The sequence below is a fragment of the Hemiscyllium ocellatum genome, chromosome 10 (genome assembly GCF_020745735.1).
Source record: "Hemiscyllium ocellatum isolate sHemOce1 chromosome 10, sHemOce1.pat.X.cur, whole genome shotgun sequence".
In the NCBI taxonomy this organism is placed as follows: Eukaryota; Metazoa; Chordata; class Chondrichthyes; order Orectolobiformes; family Hemiscylliidae; genus Hemiscyllium; species Hemiscyllium ocellatum.
This window is the reverse complement of record NC_083410.1, coordinates 87,949,387-87,971,396: the sequence shown is the minus strand read 5'-3', so window position 1 is coordinate 87,971,396 and position 22,010 is coordinate 87,949,387. Positions and strand designations below refer to the sequence as shown.

The following is a 22,010-nucleotide window of genomic DNA, read 5'->3' as shown; positions in this document are numbered from 1 at the left end:
AGTAGCTGGATATTTTCTTGAGTGAGATTCAAGCTTACTAGAAATTCGCCAAAGGAATTGCCTGAGTAAAGGGGTTAGATAGACCCAAGGTCATTTCCTTTTATGAAATGATTACCAAGTAAAATGTGAAGCTGCTGCAGTGTCACTCGCACCCTTTAAGCAACTCCCACCCACAATGGTTGAGTCCATGCAATATGGTAAGACTAAATAGTTGTTGAGGTGCATTTACCTTATGTTTTTATTGATTTTGTGACAGAAAGTTATGACTCTTTAAACAATCAACAATTTAGTTCTTTGAAGGTAAAGAGCTCCGTTTAAAGCAAGAATATTTTGTGGTAGCCGCCTCGCTCCAGGACATCATCCGTCGCTTCAAGTCTTCAAAGTTTGGTTGTCGGGATCCAGTCCGCACTTCATTTGAAACTTTCCCAGACAAGGTGAGTTGCCCAAGGATGATTACTTAGCAGAACTTAATTGGAGTATAATCCAAATAGGAAGCAGACATTGCTGGATCTGTTGTTGAGGATTGAAGTGAGTCAGATGGACCAAGTGTCAATGGGGGAGCATTTGAGTAAGAGGGAACATGTACTTATCGTAAGGTAGAAATTCATAATTAAGAACAGCAAGTAAAATTTCCAAATTGGAAGAAGATTACTTTCAAAAAGATGAGTGAATCAAGCCAGAGTAAAATATAACTAAAGACTAACAGGTAATGAGTAATCTTCAATGAGATCTTTCACCTATCAGCTAGGTATTTCCAATAAGGTGAAAAGTAGAGGAATTCTTTGGATTTCCAATGAAGGAGGTTCTTTTCCATGAGAGCTCAGATTGAGATGGGTTTATTTTCCAAGGTAGAAGCTTCAGAATTCCCTTCAAACTTGATTAAGACGCAGCAGTATGGTCCACTTTTCAGTTAAATGCAAAATGTCTTTCACAACTGGTTTACTTGGACTTGAGACCGGCTTAGTTAAACCTGAAGTCTGGTTATGGTGTTACATATTGCGTTCTCTTTACATTAACTCAATGTTAACAGCAGATTGATTCTTACTAGAGACTGGATTGACTTAAGGAACGTTTAATTAGAGCTTTTCAAAGACCAGAAATAAGTTTCCTGCATGAGCCACTTTAATGGGGAAACCTAGTCAAAATCATCTTCCTTCTATAAGATAGATGGTTAGCTATTGAGTCAGTTTTCAGGCTTAATGAGTTTTGATAGTTCTTTGATTACTAGACTCTGCTGGAGAATCCTTTCCAAAATAGAGAGGTGCTGGAAAAGCACAGCAGGTCAGGCAGCATCTGAGGACCAGGAAAATCGATGTTTCGGGCAAAAGCCCTTAATCAGGAATGAGAGTCCTTTCGTTGACTTTTATTTAGGTTTGTTGACTGTAAGCTTTGTACATTGTAAGGATATGAGATTTCGCTTGTTAACTGCTGACTGGAACTTGCCAAACATTGTAGGCAACTTCCATCTTTTTGATTGGCAGTGGTAATGTTTTAGTCTGACAAAAACCAATTTAAAATTTAAATAACGTATTATTTATAAAACAAATTGTGACTTCTCTTCAAGCTTATCAACTTGGCAAGTGCAAAAACAGGGTAGTTATACTGAACCCTTTATGAAGTTTTGATGAAGCAAAGCTAGAGTATTACAACTCAGTTCAAGTCAGTGCACTATAGGAAGGATGTGAGGGCCTTGGAGATTTACTAGAATGATTCCAGGGATGAGGGATTTTGTTACGAAGTTAGATTGGAGAAAGAGCGAAGAGTTTTGAGAGGAGGTTCAATAGGGCTTTACAAGATTGAGAGGTTTACAAGAAGTAGAAAATCTGTTTCCTTGTCTGATTTCAGGTTTTGGACAAGAAATGTGAAGAAGTTCTTAGATTACTTACAGTGTGGAAACAGGCCCTTCGGCCCAACAAGTCCACACCGACCCGCCGAAGCGCAACCCACCCATACCCCTACATTTACCCCTTACCTAACACTACGGGCAATTTTAGCATGGTCAATTCACCTGACCCGCACATCTTTGGACTGTGGGAGGAAACCGGAGCACCCGGAGGAAACCCACGCAGACACGGGGAGAACGTGCAAACTCCACACAGTCAGTCGCCTGAGGCGGGAATTGAACTCAGGTCTCTGGCGCTGTGAGGCAGCAGTGCTAACCACTGTGCCACCGTGCCGCCCCAAAGTTCATTTTTATGCAGTAAATAGTAAGGACCTGGAACACACTATATAAGAATATTGTGCAGCAGCAGTAGTCAATGTGTTCAAAATAAAATTGGATAGGTCCTTGAGGAAGTGAACTTGTGTAGCTGGGGAGTTGGACTTAAGTGTCTAAATGGCTAACAGTGCTATTATGGCTTAATGCCTCAGGCTATCTGTTTTGTATGTTGATAGCTTTTCATGACTAGAAATTTATCAGCCTATCCATTCATATTGGGAAAATAACCTGCAGGTAGGAGAACAGCCAGGATCTGGTTTGAACTGTGGAAGAGACTCAAGGGGCTGTGTAATCGACTTGTTTTTTCTATTTCTAGTCTTTCTCCCTTTTCTCTCTCTCTTATTGATGCCTGTTTCTTTCATTGTCTCTTGTTTTACCACATCTCAGTCAGTGGATCAGATTTTATGTCTGATATTAAAAAAAAATGCTGCACTGGTGTAGTGATGACTCAGCATGACAAACAGATTGCCTAAATAAGCAATTGTTTCAAAACCGTAATCAATGAATTCAGAATGCTAATGGGGCAGTTTGCTATGCCAAGCAGAAACAGCAGATTAAATTACTGAAAGTTGTGAGAAACGCATCTGCATTTGGCAGCAAGAGTATAGAATCATTGAATCACAGAATACTTACAGTCCAGAAGGAGATAATTCAACCTATTTTGTGTGTGCTGCAAGAACAACTGAACTTAACTCCTCTACCTTTTTCTTGCAGCCCTACACATTTGCTCTCTTCAGAGACTTATCTGATTTTCTTTAGAAAGCTATGATTGAATCTATCACCAACACACACCAGCAAAGCATTTCATAGCTAAACATTCCCCACATGGAAAAATTGTTCTTAGTCTCATCATTACTACTTTTGCTTATCATCCTAACTTGGTACCCTCTGGTTCTCAATACTTCTAGTTTCTTTTGCTTATATCCACTTTGTCAAGGGTGTGGTGCTGGAAAAGCACAGCAGGGTGGGCAGCATCTGAGGAGCAGGAGAATCGACATTTTGGGCATGAGCTGCCTGACTTGCTGTACTTTTCCAACTCCACACTCTCAACTCTGATCTACAGCATCTGCAGTCCTCACTTTCTCCTTGTATCTACTTTGTCCAGACACCTTGTGATTTTTGGTATTTCTGTCAACTCTCCTTTTTAATCTTTCCTCCAAGGAAAACTATTCCAGCTTCAATTTAACCATGTGACTGACAGTCTCTATCCATGGAACCATTCTTGTGAATCTTTAATACCTTCACGTTCTTCCTAAAGCTGGGAGGCTGAGCTAATGTTTGTGTCTATCCTAATTTCCTTACATAGCACGGAAACAGACCCTTTGGTCCAACCAGTTTATGCCGATCATAATCTCAAACTAAACTAGTCCCAATTGCCTGTTCTTGGTCCATATCCCTCCAATCCTTTCCTATTCATGTACTTATCAAAGTGTCTTTTAAATGTTGTGTAGCTGCCCTAATCCAACACTTCCTCAGGAAGGTCATTCTACACACAAACCATCCTCTGTTTGTTTAAAAAAAAAAATTGGCCTCCCTTTTCAATTTAAATCTGTCTCCTCTCATCTTAAAAATATGCCCTCTAGTTTTGAAATCCCCATCTTAGACAAAAGACAAATACATTGACCCTATCTATATCCCCTGTGATTTTATAAACCTCTAAAGTCACCTCTCAAGCTCCTGCACTCCAGTGGAAGAGTCCCAAACTATCCAGCTGTTCTTTGTAAGTTACAGCTTTCATACTTGGCATCATCCAACTGAATCTTTTCTGAACCCTTTCTAGTTTAATAATATCCTATCCATAACAGGACAATTAGAACTGAACACAGTATTCCAGAAGAGGCCTTACCAATGTCCTGTACAACCTCAACATGACTCGCCAACTCCTATACTTATAAAGCCCAGGATCTCGTATGTTTTATTAACAACTTTCTGAATCTGCCTGAACACCTTCAATAGTTGGTGCACATATATCCATAGGTCCTCCTACTTCTGCACCCCCTCTGGAATTGTAACATTTTTTGAATCCTCTCTCATTCTTCTTGGCAAAATTGATCACTACACTTCCTAATTCAGTGTGTGTGAGCACAGGTGATTCTCATGTCTCTGATTTAGACCTTGAAACCATAACCTCTAGACTCTGAGGGGAAGTGCTACCTACCACTGCCACAGATTAATAACAAAATTCCCTGCGTACAAGTGGAGGAAATAAAGCTTTCAACTTACGAGCACAAGAATGAATACTCGTATCCAGTTGTCCAGTTTATGAACAGAACTGGAGTCAAGCTTGGAGAGTTGCTTTAATGGCCTGTGTTGCTGTTACTCAGTCTCTGTACTCTTCCCAATTGTTCAGTAAGCCTGATAATCTTTTTGATGTATTAAGGTTGATGTTCCTTTGTTCACAGGTTGCCATTCAGCTCAATGACACCCACCCTGCCCTTGCCATTCCTGAACTGATGAGAATTCTAGTAGATGTCGAGAAGCTTGATTGGGAAAAGGTATGGGTTTGACCATTCAATTCCATTTAGCATTTTCAAATAAATTCCCTTTAATATAGTACAACACTTAAAAGAATCTTGACATGAATATTATCTGTCAAAATTTGAAAGAGGGCACTGAGCCACATAAAGATATGTTAGACCAGATAACCGAAGCCAGTTTTGTCATCGAGATAATGACTCATAGGATTAATTCAGATTTGAAATGCTGACTATTCATTCCATACGATCTTTTTATATTTATATAGGAATCTTAAAAGCAAGACTTAGTTTACATAAGTGATTTGGTTTTTTGTTGGACCAAGTCTGACTGCCCTGGTCTATCACTGGATATCTTTTGCACAGTCTGTTAGGGCAGATGCCCTTCTGCTTTGCCTGCATCCACAGCAGGGAAGTTTACTCTGTTATGCCTTTGCCTTAAGCAGCTGCTATTTGGCCAGTATAGCACAGTTAGGTCATAAGTGTTCTTTGTGGAATGAAGCCTGCATTCTACCTGGTCTAGACTACGTGTAATTCCAAATCCATACCGATGTGGTGTGATCTTTGAAGTGCCCTAGCAAGCCATTCCAAACTATAAAGCTTCATCAAGGCCACTAAGAGTGACCAGCAAATGCTGGCCTTGCCAGTCTGCCGACATGCTTAGACTGAATAATTTAAAACAGCCATTCAAAGCAGAAGGCTTAACTTAATCTGAAATTGAAAATTTAACTGCCATAAATAACAATTCAAATCGTTTTATCTATTTTTGTTCAAGGAGGGCAAAGGTCAACAGCACACTGAGGAAGCACAGTATCATATTGTCCATCAGAAACAATTTGAATTGAGATAGGAGGAAACAAAGCAATCCAGTACTATGTATCAGGAAAACATTTTAGATTTAGATCCATGTTTGAGTGTTGGCTGTCTTTAATCTACAAAATTTCTCTCCAAATTTTTGTTCATTCTGCAGGCCCAAGGATTACAGAACAGGTTGCCATTTATAGTTCATTTCTTGTTATCCTGAAAAATGGTGTTCTTTTATGTTAAACTGCTGCTGTCCGTCTTGAGTGATGGTTTAGTACAACTGAGTAACTGCTCTCTCAAATGGCCTAGCAAATCAAAGGTCAGTCACATTGCTGTAGGTAGGAACAGCAGCAGTTTCTTTCCCCAAAGAATATTAGTTAACCAAGTGGGTTTCACTGGCCTCAAACCAGCTGCTTAACACAAGTAAGGCACACACCCCGATTAATGATTCTAAAATAATTCAACTTAACTGCAGAGGCAGTATCACATTGTCATTTGTGATCAACTGCTAATGGCTTCCAATTAATTCTGAGTTGCAATTAATACTCACTTTTAGTTGGATTACTTGGATCTGGGGTCTATTTAAATGATTAAAATCTTTGAGTAAAAAATGAGGTCTGCAGATGCTGGAGATCACAGCTGAAAATGTGTTGCTGGTCAAAGCACAGCAGGCCAGGCAGCATCTCAGGAATAGAGAATTCGACGTTTCGAGCATAATTCCTGATGAAGGGCTTATGCTCGAAACGTCGAATTCTCTATTCCTGAGATGCTGCCTGGCCTGCTGTGCTTTGACCAGCAACACATTTTCAGCTCTATTTAAATGATTGTCTAAAGTACCATTTAAAATGAGACCATTGAATGTGAACAAAGACCAAAGCCCGTATAGTCCAATTGGTTTGCCTTCTACCATCCTGGTTGTTTGACTAATCGTAGCAAGCAATCATTATCAATTAGACCACAACAGGCCTAGACATGATTTAAAAAGCCTAGTGGTGGTCAACTTTGGGAACCGTAGAACTACACTTACCTGAATCACCAAAACACTTGTATTTGTCACATATTGTGTCACAAATTACTCTCGTACTGTTATTGTGTCTCAAGTAAATCTTGTGCTGTGTTTTTTTTTCTTAAAAGGCTTGGGATATAACAAAACGGACCTGTGCTTATACCAACCACACAGTGCTACCTGAGGCTCTAGAACGCTGGCCTGTTCAGATGTTTGAACGTCTTCTGCCGAGACACCTGCAAATAATCTACGAAATCAACCAGAAACATTTGGACGTAAGAAATATTTTTGTACAATTTTGCATGCTGTTCCTCACTTTACCTTGCTTCCTTCAGTTTTCCATTGCCTAAAATGAAAGGGTTATGCTATGATGAGAAACAAAGTAAATGGAGCCATATTTTCCACAATTTGAAGGAAAAGAAGGTGAATTCATTAAAACGATATGAGATTCTGAAGGCATTGAAAAGATCAACACTGAGGGGTTATTTGCAATAGCTAGGGAATCGAACTGCAAAGATAAGTCTTATGGTAAAGGTGTGATCATTCAGAGCTAAGTAGAAATTTCTTAACTCAAAGGTTACAAGCCTTGAAATTTTCTACCACAGAAGAGTTATGAATATGACTTTGTTGAATATTTTTAAGGCTGAAACAGGCAGACGTTTTGGTGTCTTGAGGTGTGTGGGAACCGTTGGGAAAGTGAATTTAAAGCCCATGATCAAATGAATAGCGTAGTGGTCTTGACAGGTAGAGGGTATGCTGATTAGTCAGTGGGGGAATGAATCTGTTTGTTGGCAGGGAGCAGTGGAAGTGAGGGAGAGGGACTGTGAAGGAGGTTATTTGAAATTGGAGAACTCCATGTTGAGTCCTCCAGGTAATAGGGTGCTCAGAAGGAAGATAAGATATTGTTCCTTATCTTCCGCCTGGGCACCCTACAGCCCTCCCAGCCAGGTCGTACCCTCTATCTGTCTTCAGCTATCTCCTCTTCATCACTCTGCCCCCGCCTCCTCCTTTATCTGTAACTCCCCCCACCCCCGTCCTGGAACGTCGACTTCTGCACCACCTAATGCTGCCTGGCTTGAAGTGTTCTTCCAGCCTCCTGTCTGCCTACATTTAGTTAGATTATGACTGATCTTTACCTCAACTAATGCCTTTGCTCCATATATGCCTTGAATCTTTTAACTTAAAAAATCGTTGGGCAGATCAGGTCTCTGGATCATCAGAGGTATGATTGAAGATGCATGTTAGGACCATAAAGAAGTCCTGACGTGCACTCATGTGGGAACTTAAATTTATGGCACTCAGTTACTCTGTTCCTGGTTTCCATTGTGGAGGTCTCCAGCTCTGAGCTAGCATTGGAGATTTTAAGCAGTTCCATAGTATATACCTGGGGAGTTAGAAGGAAATGTTGGACAAATTAAAACCTAGTCTACATCTAGGTAACTACACAATTGATCAGCCCTGACCTGACTGGCTAACCGTGAGTTAACTTGAGTACTTAATTATTTGACTCCCTTGTCACCGATCTACCCTACCCTACCCTACCCTCCTCAATCATGCAACCCAGCCTGACTAACCCTGACCACCTAGTAACCCACTGACCGGCAACCACCCAACTGCCTCTGCACTGACTCCCTCCCTAGCCATCAACCCGATTATTCAACTAATCAAACCCACTTATGCCCATGACCAGTGAAACACTAGAACCACTACCACCTCCCATCTTGCCCACTTACCCACCTGATCCACTCACCCAGCATTCACTAGTATTCAAAGGAATGCATTTGCTAGCATTCCTCAATGGTTTTTAAACTTAACCATGCAGCACCTAGTGCCATAAAAGACGAAACCAATAATGGATTGGAAGTGTGACTCTTTTAAACAACCCAGTCAGTTGCAGTGTTCTGGCTGATCAGCATTGCATGTGCCAATTCTGGTGCCTATCAAAAATAAAATACTCATTATTTATAGTCTTTGAAAATTTTGTACTGTTGAAGCTTTTCATGTTGCATTCATCAGGGCAAAGTCAAGAATACCAAATTTCAAATTGTTATGGATCAGACTAAACCCCTCAATATAATACAAAGATAGTCCAGATCCTAACTTTTTCTTATATTAAAGGTAAATTGTGATGATACTGTCACATTAAGAGAATTATTTTGTCCTTGTTTTATTTTGAAGAGAGGTTGTAAAGGCAGAGGTACCGAAGAGTGTAGTTTAACAATGGAAAGGGTGTGGCCATTCTCCCAATTCAGATTTTCTAGTTGGTTGTTAGCTGGAGCAGTCACAAGATGATGGAGTCCAAGAGTGGCAAACTTAAGTGAAGGATTCCTTTGACTTTCTGTGAAATCTCTCTCTGGAAGAGCTGCTTGAATTTACCTTTTTGCCAAAGGATGTGTTTATGGGATGTTACCGTATTGGAATAGTTAATTAGAAATAGTTACTGTATCGGGTCAGTTAAGTTTTCCAATACATCAGAGTGGTGCTAGAAAAGCACAGTAGGTCAGGCAGTATCCGAGGAGCAGGAAAATCGACATTTTGGGCAAAAGCCCTTCATCAGGAATGATCACCACCTTCAACACCACTCTAATCTCCAGCATCTGCAGTCCTCACTTTTGCCTAGGCTTTCCAATAGTTAAGTTATTCTAAATTCCACTATTTTGTTTATGTTTCAACTGTAGTGTTTAAATAAATTCTGTTCTGCTTAAAACTGAGTGGTTTGACCAGTTATGCCACATCTTGAATACCCACTTCACATCTGCTTTTAAAATAAGAAGGCTACCTTCTTAAAATATTTTGAGGGGTCTGGCCTGGTCCATTAAGTGTAAGGTGTTGCATTCTGGATGCAATTTGATTGATTAAACTACTGGATTTGAAGAAAAATACATTTTATTCATATACTATAGTTCAAATACATCAAAAGAAAGGAGGAATTGGAATAACTTGCCTCGATTGAAAAACTTAAGAGAATAGTAGATTACTTAACTGCCAAACAGTAACTACTCCAATATGGTAACATCTCATTAACACATCCTTTGACAAAGGTAAGTTCAGAAAAATAGATTGTCTCACAAGATATTCTCCAGTCCAGGAGACAACTCAGAGGGAGCGATGTACTGCAGCTTCCACCCAGCTTCAAGACCCCAGCAAAAATTACTGATAAACTAAAACTAAAAGCACTGCTCCTGAGGGAGCTTGCCACACCCATTTAGGCTGAAAAATGTGTTGCTGGAAAAGCGCAGCAGATCAGGCAGCATCAAAGGAGCAGGAGAATCGGCATTTATGGCATAAGCCCTTCTTAAGCTTATGCCCGAAACGTCGATTCTCCTGCTCCTTTGATGCTGCCTGACCTGCTGCGCTTTTCCAGCAATACATTTTTCAGCTCTGATCTCCAGCATCTGCAGTCCTCACTTTCTCCACACCCATTTAAGCTGCTTCTATTGTTCCAGGTTTTAAAAAAAGGCCTCAGAAGCTGTTTACTTTATTGGCTTTCAATAGACAGCTCAACGCCTCTGCCTTAAAATGTCTCTTTTTTTAAAAAAAGAACAAAATACACCTCTTAAAGCCATAGTATCATCACAAAATAGGGAAGTAATTTATGTTACGCCGGGAGGGGTTTTGATGTATTGGCAAATCCACTGTGGTTGAGGTGTTGCCATGGAGAAGGCAATAGGGAACAATTTTACCCCACATTTTTTGTTTAATTTTTTTAACACACCCTTTGACAAAGGAAAGTTCAAAGTTATGGGGCATGGACATATTCATTTTATCTGCGATGAGCAGAGTTTGAAAATTCCTGGTGTCCCCACTATGTACATTGGAGGAAGAGCAATCCTTGCTCTCTATTTTAAGGGAATAAAATAGGTTTACAAAACTTTGCACAAAATAATTTTTTTTGTTTCACTTTTATTTCACATTTGAGGTTCTTAAATCAATTAATCACTCCTACTGAACGTTTCCTTTTAAAAATTCAACATTCACTTGCCTTGGCAGCTAGAACTATCATTCTGTACCTTCTCTAATGTCTTACACTCTTCCTAAAGTATGATACCAAGAATTGGACTCTACACATTTGAGCTGATGTCGTTTTAGCATAACGTTCCTGCTTTTCTCCTCTGTTTCTATTCATAAAACACAGGCTTCCATGAACTTTCTTAACTGCTTTGCAATCCTGTCCTACCAACTTGCAAGGTTTTGTGCAGAAGTATCCCTTTTAAAATGATGCCATGTAGCCTGTATTGTCTCTTTTTTTTTCCTTTTTTGAATATTTTTTATCAACCTATTTTTCTAACCAACCTGTTCAGAGATGTAGTTGCACATAGCGAAGTAGGTGGGAATTGAACCCAGGTCTTTTGGTCCAGGGGTATGGATACTACTGCTGCACCACAGAAGCCCCCTCAATTCAGTTTTTGACCATTTTTCATTTTAAGGAGGCACAGTCTAGCCATTTTCAAACAATCTCTTCAGATGTGTTATGATGCATCTCTGGAGCAGATGGAATGTGAACGTGAGTCTCTGGCTCAATATGCACCGCCACTGCACATTTGAAGTCTCTTTTCAGTTGTCTTTCCATTCTTCCTTCCAAAATGTATCAGCTGTGTTGAATTTCATCTGTTATGTATCCATCTGTTCCACCAACCCATTACTAATCTTCCTTAATGTTTGCTACCCTTAAAGTTTAATGTTGTCAGGAATTTTGGAATTGTAATATGTAACCCAAAGACCCAAGTCATTCATGTATATCAGAAATGGTTGTCCTGGTACAGCATCATGGGACTCCCATTGTAGACTGAAGAAAAGTCATTCACCACAGCAGTTTGCTATCTGTCCCTTGGGCAAATTTGTATTCTTGTGTATATTTCTTATCCATGGGCATCAGTTTGGCTAAAGAAAAGGCCTATTATGTGTTACTTTAGAAGTCTTTCACTTCGACATAACTGCACTGACCTCATCCTCTGTTGCCTCAGCAGAAAAATTCACTCACTTGAGCTAAAGCACCATTTACCCATGTCAGATCTAGATTGGGCTGTCCTTACGTAGACCAAGAGATTCAGTCTTTTTAAAAGAAATACCACCAGAGCATTAAACCTGCATCTTTCAGTCCTTTTGGCACCAATCGGAAAAGAAGCAGAATTAAAGGACATGTGACTTCTTCTTAGTACTCAATGTTAATTATGCTTCTCTTTCCACCATTGCTACCAGGTATCGTTTCTCCTCCACCATCTGTTTTATTTCAGATTTTCAGCATCTGTTGTATTTGGCTTTTAACTCTCCTCCCGTTTGTTGGTAGTTATGGATTTCCTTCAGTTACTTTTGTTAATTTTAAATTACACCTTGTCCCTTTCCATAACTATTGATGCTATGATCATATTTCTGAGATGTGACCCTCCCCTTTCAGTAAAATCATTGCCATATTCAATACTGAGATAATAAAGTCTCCCATTGTTGTGACTATATAGATCTTGCACCTCTGTGATTTTTGTACTTCTGTCTCAGTAATTTATCTATAAATCTATATTTGAGAAAGTTCTTACTAACTGTTGTGATTGGAACAATGAGGTGAACCTCATTGAATATAATTCCCCTGATTGGGGCTGTTAACCTGGGCGCCTGGCTGACAGATGCAAACAGAGTGTCAGGAGTTCTGTTCATTCTAGGAGCCAGCTTTGAGTTAGTTGAATCTGTGTAAAGTACTGAGACTTGGTGATGGGATACTGGCCTTTGTGGAGTTATTTCACTAACCTTATTACTGAAAGACCTAGCCCTAATTTTAAAGCTATGCCTCATCTTCTCCCACTAGAGGGAGAACGAGAGGAAATAGTTCATCTCTATACACTCCATTAAATTAAATTGTTAAACTAACTTGTCAGGGTACTGAGAACTTGAGAAGTAATCCAAATGGGAAGAAAATAAAGCTGGTAACAAGAAGTTGAAAAGTTGCCTTGGAGGCTAGAAGACCAGGAACAAAGCAGCACATTGAGTTTGCTTCAAAAGCAGAATGATGACCAAAAGAGTTAAGGGCACTGTACCTGAATACTTGCAGTATTTGCAACAAGATAGATGACCTAAAGACACTATTGGAGATACATGAGTAAACTTAATTGCCATTATATAAACATGACTGCATGGTGACTGGGATTGGGAACTGAATATTCAAGGATGTTTGAATTTAGGAAGGACAGACAAAAAGGAAATAAGATGGTGCAGTTAGGTAACTGCTCCTCGGATGCTGCCTGAACTGCTGTGCTTTTCCAGCACCACTCTAATCTAGACCCAAGATTGTGCAGTTGCATTGATAACATAGGACGGAGCAACACGTTAGTAAGGAAAGGTCTCAAATGTGTGGAATCTGCTTGTGTGAAACTAAGGAACAGCAGGGGTGGAAGCCATTTGTTGGGAGTTCTTTTTTAAATCCATTGAAGAGGTATGTTAGTGTGAGGCATAGTATTAATCAAGAATGAGAGGAGGATGTATCATGGCTAAGGCAGTTACCATGGATAACTTCAATCTGCAAATAGACTGGATAAACCAATTGAAAATTCAAGCGGTGGAAGGTTAATTTGTGGAGGGTGTCAGGGATGGTTTTCAAGAGCAGTATGGTGAGGAGCCAACTAGAGGGCATTAAGTTTTGATGAAGTATTATGTAATGACCAGGGCTAATTAACAATCTTGTTGTAAAAGACTTTTTAGGGATGAGTGATTGCAATATGATAGAATTCTGTTATGTTTGAAACTGAGGTAGTTCATTCTGAGGCAAGGGTGTTAATTTGAATATGGGACATGAGGTACATATTGGCTGAGGCACATTAGGATGATACATTAAAAGGCATGACCGCACACAGGCAACAGATAATCTTTAAAGATCTATTACACTTGGACCAACTATATGGTTTTTCAAAATAAAAAATTAAAAAAAGTTAATCAACGGTGGTTAACAAAGAACTTTAGGATTGTAGAAGACTAAACAAGAAGGACTATAAATTTAAAGAAATAACTAATTCTGAGAATTTGGCAGTTTATAGAATACAACAGATGAGGACCAAGAAACTGATCAGGAGAGGGAGAATGGAACATAAATTTGAGTAAACAACAAATCTGATTGTAAAAGCTTCTATGGATATGTCAGAAGGAATTATTTGGCTAAAATGAATCTGGATTTATTACAGAGTAATGAGAGTTTATAATGAGAGAAACTAAATTATTACTTTTTGTCTGTTTTCACAAAGGAAGATACCAGAAGTCTTCCAGAACTAGAAAGCCTAATGGATTGGGAGAATGAGGAAGTAAAGGCAATCAGCATTAGTAAAAATATCAAACTGGAGAATTCAATGGGTCGTGAAGATCAGAATTCTCCCAAACCTGAGGATGATCTACAATTCAGAGAGTTGAAGGGCATGGATATAGAGATAGTTAATTCAATGGTAATTATCTTCCAGAACTCTACAGGTTCTAGAATGATTTCTGTAAATTGAAAATAGCGAATGTCACCCCACTGTTTAAGAAGAGAGCAAGAGAGAAAATGGAACCACGAACCTATTAGACTTAACTCAGTAATAGGCGACATGCTAATGGATAAGATAAATAAAGACCTGGTTGATAATGATCTGACTGGGCAAAGTCAGCATAGATTTGTGAATGGGAAATTGTTGAAAATGTTTGAGTTTTTTTTTGAAGATGTTGCTGATGAAATTGGTAAAGGAGAACTAATGGATGTAGTATACCTGGATTTTCAGAAGATTTTTCATAAAGCCCTCACAGACGTTTGGTTAGAAAAATTAAAGCTCGTGGAAATAGGAGGTAATGTATGGGTATGGATTAATTCCTGATGAAGGGCTTTTGCCTGAAACGTCGATTCTCCTGCTCCTCGGATGCTGCCTGACTTGTGCTTTTCCAGCACCAGATTCTCGACTCTGGTGTGGATTAATGATTGGCTAACAGACAGAAAACAGAGTACAACTAAATGGACTACTGTATTGGCAGGCTGACATTACCACAGAATTTGGTACTTGGATCCTAACTGTTCACAACATTTGGAGATGAGGACCAAGTGTAATCCTCACAAATTTGATGGCACAAAGCTATGTGTGAATATGTGTTGTGAGGAGGATGTAAAATATCTTTCGGAGGATTTGGACTGGCATAGTGAATGGCAGGAACATGACAGATGGAATACCATATGAGGAAAAATGAGATCAATTTTGATAGAAAAGATACATGTGCAGGGTATTTCTTAAGTTGTAAAATATTGGGAAGTGTCGATGTATGAAAAGATCTACTTGTTCTTGACAATAAAGTCACTGAAGGCTAACGTGCAGATGCAGCAAGGTATGAGAAGGCTAATAGAATGTTAGTCTTTATTTCAATAGGATGTAAGTACAGGAGTACTGAAGCCTTCCTCTAATTGTATAGGAGCTTGTTTGGGAATTGCACCTGGAATGATGTGTGCAGCTTTGGTTTCTTTATCTAAGGAAAATATTATTTGCCAGAGGTGGAGTGCATCAAAGGTTTATTAGACGTGTTCCTGAAATGGCAGAACTGTTTTATAAAAGAGAGCTTGGGCAAGTTGAACCTGTATTCATGGAGGTTTGAAGGTTGAAAGGGATTGCTTTGAAACACAAGATGCTTAAAAGGACAGCTAAGTCTTGTTATAGAGGCAAATCACAGGTTTCCTCTACTTCAGGAATAGACCAGGGAGAGCAGTTTAAGAATAGGGGCTGTGCAACTTTGGTCTGAGATTTAGAGAAATATGTTTACTCTGTGTGTTGAGTGTCTTTGGGATTTGCTATCACGGGACTGTAGAAGCTTATAAGGATATGGGGTGGGTAAAAGATGTTTAGTTAGCCATGACCATATTGAATAGGATAGTAGTCCCAACGGGATGAATGGCCTATTCCCGTTCCTATGTTCCTAAATCATTCAGTTATTATTAAGGATCTTGAATAAACCAGCCACTTGTGCTTACTGAACAACATTGGCTTTCTGTCCCCAGTATCTCACATTTCTAAATTTTTATTCTTGCATTTCAGCTTCATCCCTCCCTCACTCAGTGCAATACTCTCCAGCCTGTTAGCACAGCAAGTACTTTGTGTTCCTGTAATGAAGGTATCTTGTGCATTCTTGTTCCCTTCACTCCAGAATTTACCAAGGTTGGAGAAGAAAGATATGTTGGGATGGGGTCTCGGAGCATAATATGATTCGAACGTGAGGATGAAAATTTTAAGTGAGGAATTGGGGAACAAGAAGCCCAAGTAAATCAGTGAGGCAATCATTGTACAGGATTAAATATAGGCAATATAGTTTTAGAAGAGCTGAGGTATAGACTATGCGTGCTCGAACAAAGGTAGTACTGAGTCTCTAAAAGTGCAAAATCAATATTCCTTTTAGATTCTAGAACTGAGTAAGCAGTTGGCTCATAATGTATTTAATAACAACACTCTCCCTCTGTTCTACAGCTTTAGCTACTATTATGTTTCATATAAGCCTAAAGAAGCCTATTTCCAGAAAAGGTAAGTGGGAAAGCCCTCGTCAGTACGTGGTGAGAGAGCCATCCTTTAGGGACAGTTGTAATACAATTGAGCTGTCGGATTGGGCATGATGTGGCGTATAAATGACCAAAAAATAGAAATAAATCTGGATGGCAGCTCCAAACCACCAACTTCCAGGTTTTACTCAGTTGGGATAAGGGATAGATGTTTGACCTACTTTTAGTCTGTTAATGAAGGCCACAGCCTTTAAATAACCTGCTTCAGTTTTACTGTGGTCTTGGCAAACTTGGCAGATGCAACAAGATGAGGATAACCATGGAAAAAAGGCAAGTGGTGTTACAGCACATCCTGAAGACCAGGAGATACAAGAATATTTACTCCGTGTACCCCCACTCCTTTCCTTCCTGACTATCATCAGAACCCAGAGTAAAAAGTGAGGTCTGCAGATGCTGGAGATCAGAGCTGAAAATGTGTTGCTGGTGTAAGCACAGCAGGTCAGGCAGCATCCAAGGAACAGGAAATTCAACGTTTCGGGCCAGAGCCCTTCTTCATTCCTGATGAAGGGTTCTGGCCCGAAACGTCGAATTTCCTGTTCCTTGGATGCTGCCTGACCTGCTGTGCTTACACCAGTGACACATTTTCAGCTATCATCAGAACCCACCCATATAAAGGCATTGAGATTGAAAATCACCCCTGTTCAGGGGATCAGTTTCCATTCCACTCCTCCAGAATATGGTATCAGATGTCCCTAGGCTGCTTTGTACTATTGATTTACTGTAAAGAGCAGATTCCTTTCAGTGAACACCCCTGAGGGAGAGGTGAATTGCTTTTATTTGCCAATTTTCGTATTCATTTTAACTTTTATTCTTGAGAGAGATGGGTAATTCTATTCAGCAAACTCTGAATTCTGTACCTTATCTGTGGAGACCACTTTAAAATCTTCTCACAGTTATCTAATGTGCTGTGGACCTCCTTTATCCTTTGAAAACATCACTAATAAATGATCTAGTCATTGTTACATTGTTGTTTATAGGATTTGGTGAACAATTCAAAAGTGCTCTTACATGCAACTGAATTTTTTTCACCACCAAATCACTAATAGTTTGGCTTTGTGTTTTCCTATTTTATAACAATGACTACGACTCTACCTACCTTGTGCCTTGAAACTTACCATAAGAAAGGCGCACAAAAAGGCATGTACTTTTTTCCCCTTCAATGTCGATAGAGTGATGATCTGGTTGAAATTCCTAGTCATGCAATTAAGTTGAAGATTTACTCGAGGGTGTGTATCAACAGTGCTGCTTGTAGATTTTCTGCTCTTACAGCCTGAACACCAATCTAGAACCACAGGATTCCTTTCCTCTTTTAAAAAAAAAGATTATACCCAGATTTCACACACAACTTTGTATTTGGGACACTTTTTTGTTGGAAATATGCCAGATTTAAAGTATGGTTTATCCCTTTAAAATGTAACTGTTCACAACTTTTTACACAAAGCTAAAAACATTTCATTCTAGCAAAACTTGTACCCAATTATTAACAAGATCAAAATTGATTCACATTTATCAATCCTAGTTGTCTTGCTGAAGTGAATCTTCAGATTTGGCCTATTTATTTTTTTCTAAGTTTGTAGAGAAAAATGAAGAAGTAGGCAAAACATTTAAGAATAAATCTTTGGTAACTATCTGCTTAAAGGATTTGCTTTAGGATTGTTTTTCATCTCTTATGCTTTGCTATTTGAATGTCCCTCAGTACATCTACCCAGCTGTTTCATTAGGTCAAAGGACTAAAAGAACCTTGTTATATTGTGTACTAGTTAAGGTCATCCAAGCATTCACTTTTTGTTGTAGAACATTGCTGCATTGTATCCTGGTGACGTTGATCGCCTGGCACGTATGTCTCTGATTGAAGAGGGAGATCCCAAGAGGATTAACATGGCACACCTGAGCGTTGTTGGATCACATGCTGTTAATGGAGTTGCACAAATTCATTCAGAAATCGTGAAAAGTACAGTGTAAGTGGTGGCAGTAACAACAGATAAAATAGTTGTCTTTTCTGTGAAGAAAAATTCAACTTTGAGTTTCTGAATTTCTGTTCACAATGTTCATTTAATTAGAGAGATTCCAGATGGCCAACATTTCTGCTGATTGAGGTTCAGCAGAGCTCACAACTCCCTGCTTGTTTAGCCTGGACAGTTGCTATTGGTCTCTTGACAGAAAGGAACAAGAATCGATCATTCTTAAGCCCTGCAAGCTTATTCCATCATTCACTTAGATTATAATGGATTTGAATTCCTTTAACCTGCTTTGGTACCCTATTGCTTTAATCCCCTAGCCTATGTAAAATCATATCTATTTCTGGAAGAGTTGTTTTGAAGAATTCCAGATTTCCACAACTCTTCATGTGATCATGAAGAGTCTTTTTCAAGACTTCACCCCTAAATGGCCCAGCACTAATTTGAAGTTAATAAAAGCAGAACAAGCTAGAGAAACAGAATTAGTGTTTGAAGAAATGATGAGAGAAGCACAAATGTGCTGGGTTTCATGCTGTTGAGAAAAAGAGTGGGGAAGGAAGAACAAGTGCACCATAAGGAAAGGTCAGAGAAGAGCTAGAGGACAAGGGGTAGTGAGAGATTAAAGATGTTGGAGAACAAAAGGGTAGGAGTGATTGTATCAAAGAAAGACAAAGCATTGGACCAGCGTAGTCATTTACAGCAGAATAAAGATTAGTTCTGACTGAAAGCAAAATCATGTAAACAAGGTACAGATGCTGGGGTGGAAAATTCTTTCAAAATAGGGGACAGTGTCATGATCTGAAGTTGTTGAACCCGTTGCTGAGTCCTGAAGGCTGAGAAATGCCTAAGTGGAAATTTAGATGCTATTCCTTCAGTTCCTTGTATTGGCCTTCTCAGAAACACTGTAGTAAGTCTAGGACAGAAATGGTGAGCATGAGAATGAGATGATGTATTGAAGTGGCAAGTAGGCAGAAGGTTTGGGTCAAGCTTCTAGACTGAATGGAAATGTTTTGCAAAGCAGTTGCCAGTCTGCATTTTTGTGAGCTGCTAATTCTGTAGACTATATTGAAAGAAGTATTACTAGATTGCTGTTTCACCTGGAAATCATATTTAATGCTTTAGACAGTGAGGAGGGATATATTTATGCATTTCCATGGGAAGTCGCTATGGGATTGGTGAAGAAGTGTTGAGAGTGATGGCAAAGTGGACCAAGTGTCATGGAAGGAATGGTCCCTATAGAATGGTCAGGAGGGAAAAATATATTTGGTTGTGGCATCATGCTGGAAGTAGTGGAAATGTTGGAGAATTTTGTTTTGAGCACTGAGGTCTGTGGGACGGCATATCAGGGCAAGGTGAACCCTGTTGTGGTTTTGAGAGGGAGGATATGGATTGAGAGCAGAAGTACAAGTCAAGCACTGCTGATGATTCTGTGAACCACAGTGAAGGAAATTCTTGGTTGAGGGAAATGGAAGACGTGTTGGAAGCAATATTGTGGAAAGTAGCATCATTAGACAGATGCAGTAGAGATAAAGCAACTGAGAGAATGGAATGCAAGTGTGCCAGATGCAGGATGTGGTTGTAAATGTAGTTGAGGTCTTCTAGCTTATGTACAAGTACACCTGTATTCTGCAGCATTCTGCAATCTCTCTCCATTTAATAATGGTCCATAGATTACTGCACTACCCAACTTTATTGACCTCAATGACCAGACAAATGTGTAATTAGAAGAGATCATAAACTGGGTGTTCTGTGGAAAATGGCTCACCTTCTCACTCCCTAAAACATCTCCACCATCTACGTAGCACAAGTCAAGAATGTGATAGAATGCTGTTCACTGACCCTCACGTGGGTGAAGCTCCTGCACCAGCTGAGATGCCTGACATCATCCAACGTGCAAGTTTGGTATCCTGCCAGTCGATCCAATGACCTAATATCCATCATCAATATACTGTATAAAAACCAAAAGAACTGTGGATACTGTAAATCAGAAACCAAAATAGAAATTACTGTAAAAGCTCAGCAGGTCTGTCAGTATTTGCGAAGAGAAATCAGAGTTAACATTTCTGGTCCAGTGACCCTTCGTCAGGTCAGTATACCATAATTGCATTATAAGCTGCACCATAGCAACATGCCAAGACTGCTTCAAAAGCAGTTCTCAAACCTATGCCCTACACTCGGTAAAAATAAGTATGGCAGTATGAGAATGTCGTCACCTATAAGTTTTCCATAGCTGCACAATGGTCTGACTTGGACATATTTTGTCATTCCTTCATTGCCAGAAGGTCAAAATTTGGACAGTCCTGATCTGACAGCACAGCGGAGGTATGGACTGCAGTGGTTCCAAATTAATACCAACATCTTTGAGTTAGAGATGAGCAATAGCCATCCCTGTCAATGATGCCCAGTTTCTGGGAAATGGAATCTGAGAGGTACATAGATGCAGTGCTTGATGAAAATGTTCCTGCAGTGTTTGGGAGCAAGCAAAGAAAATAAGTGGAAAAGAAAATGGTTTTTCTGGATATGTCACATTTATTGTAAGTTTTAAAAAGTATTTTTATCAGCTGTTTGTAAAACTTTGCTACAATTACTGTGCACTTCAAGCTAATGCATTGGGTATATGTGAATGCCAATCAACATATATAGCACAAATTTTAGTAAAAATAATCCTAGTTTTTACTGTGTTTTCGAGATAGCCTTCACAAATTTACTTTTATAAAGTCAACTTGTACCTGTCAAACATCCATTTTTACAACATGCTACAAATTTAATCGAGTGTTCTTCTTTTCAATTTTTGTGGCAGTTGTGGCCCTTTATGGATGTAAGTTTGCTCGCTGAGCTGGAAGGTTCATTTTCAGATGCTTTATCACCATACTAGGTAACATCATCAGTGAGCCTCCGATGAAATATTGGTTTGTGACCCGCTTTCTATTTGTGTTTCGGTTTCCTTGAGTTGGCGATGTCATTTCTTGTGATGTCATTTCCCATTCTTTTTCTCAGGGGGTGGTAAATGGTGTCCAAGTCAATGTGGTTTGTTGATAGAGTTCCGGTTGGAATGCCATACTTCTAGGAATTCTCTCACGTGTCTCAGTTTTGCTTGTCTTAGGATGGATGTGTTGTCCCAGTTGAAGTGGTATCCTTCCTCATGGACTTGTCATTTCTCATGGTAAATGGGGTCCGTGTTAAACACACAAATAGACAGCTGGTCATAACACCAGTACTTCACTGGAGGCTCACTGATGATATTACCTAGTATGGTGACAAAACGTCTGAAAATGAACCTTCTCACTCAGCGAGCAAACTTACATCCAGAACCTCAACTTGAGCTACAGATCTTCTCAAAACCTGATGTGGCCTTTTAATGATCTGTAAAACTGCTTTTATATAATGGTACAATATAGTGTCAATCTATGTTGGATTGTGACTGACTTACCAAATTAAATATTTGTGGGACAATGATTGAACACTTAAAGAATCTAGCTCCAATTCTCATTATGACAGTTAATTTTAAAACTATGAAAGGAATGAACTTGTGACATGAGATGATTACTTGAGGGGCTTTAGTTTTGACAGCACAATTTAATTTGGAATAACAAGATTTTAGACATTACATGCAGTAATGTAAATTGAGAATTCATTTTTATCAATACATATTGTCCTCATTTATATTTGTTTATGCATGATCTTGGAGAAAATGCAACACACTTCAAGGAGAATGCAGGTTTTCAAAAGATACAATAATAGTAGTGTCTAGTTACAATCCTCGCCCTGAACCTAATACACTTTTAGACCTACATTGCAACAGGATCTACTCTTGTAAAATTACTTAATAGGCTATGATGTGCTTTGTGTTGTCGTGAGCTCATGCCGATATAAGTTCTGCTATATAAATACAATCCTTTCTTTTCTTATTTTGAATAAACCTATCAAAGCCACATGTGATGGGGTGCATTTTAAGCAGTTTGTTTTTATCACATTTTCCACTCCCACCCCCCCCCCACAAGCTATAACGACA

General features: G+C 39.3%; 1 protein-coding gene across 1 annotated transcript in view; it reads left to right on the top strand.

Annotated features, from left to right (window-relative positions):
* Positions 1-22,010, top strand: part of LOC132819846 (glycogen phosphorylase, brain form) — a 98,651-nt gene that overhangs the window by 52,277 nt on the left and 24,364 nt on the right. Inside the window, exons 8-11 of the mRNA XM_060831722.1 lie at positions 291-434; positions 4,621-4,713; positions 6,631-6,777; positions 17,835-17,998. Of these exons, the coding sequence (XP_060687705.1) occupies positions 291-434; positions 4,621-4,713; positions 6,631-6,777; positions 17,835-17,998 (548 nt within the window). The remainder of the gene's footprint in view (positions 1-290; positions 435-4,620; positions 4,714-6,630; positions 6,778-17,834; positions 17,999-22,010) is intronic.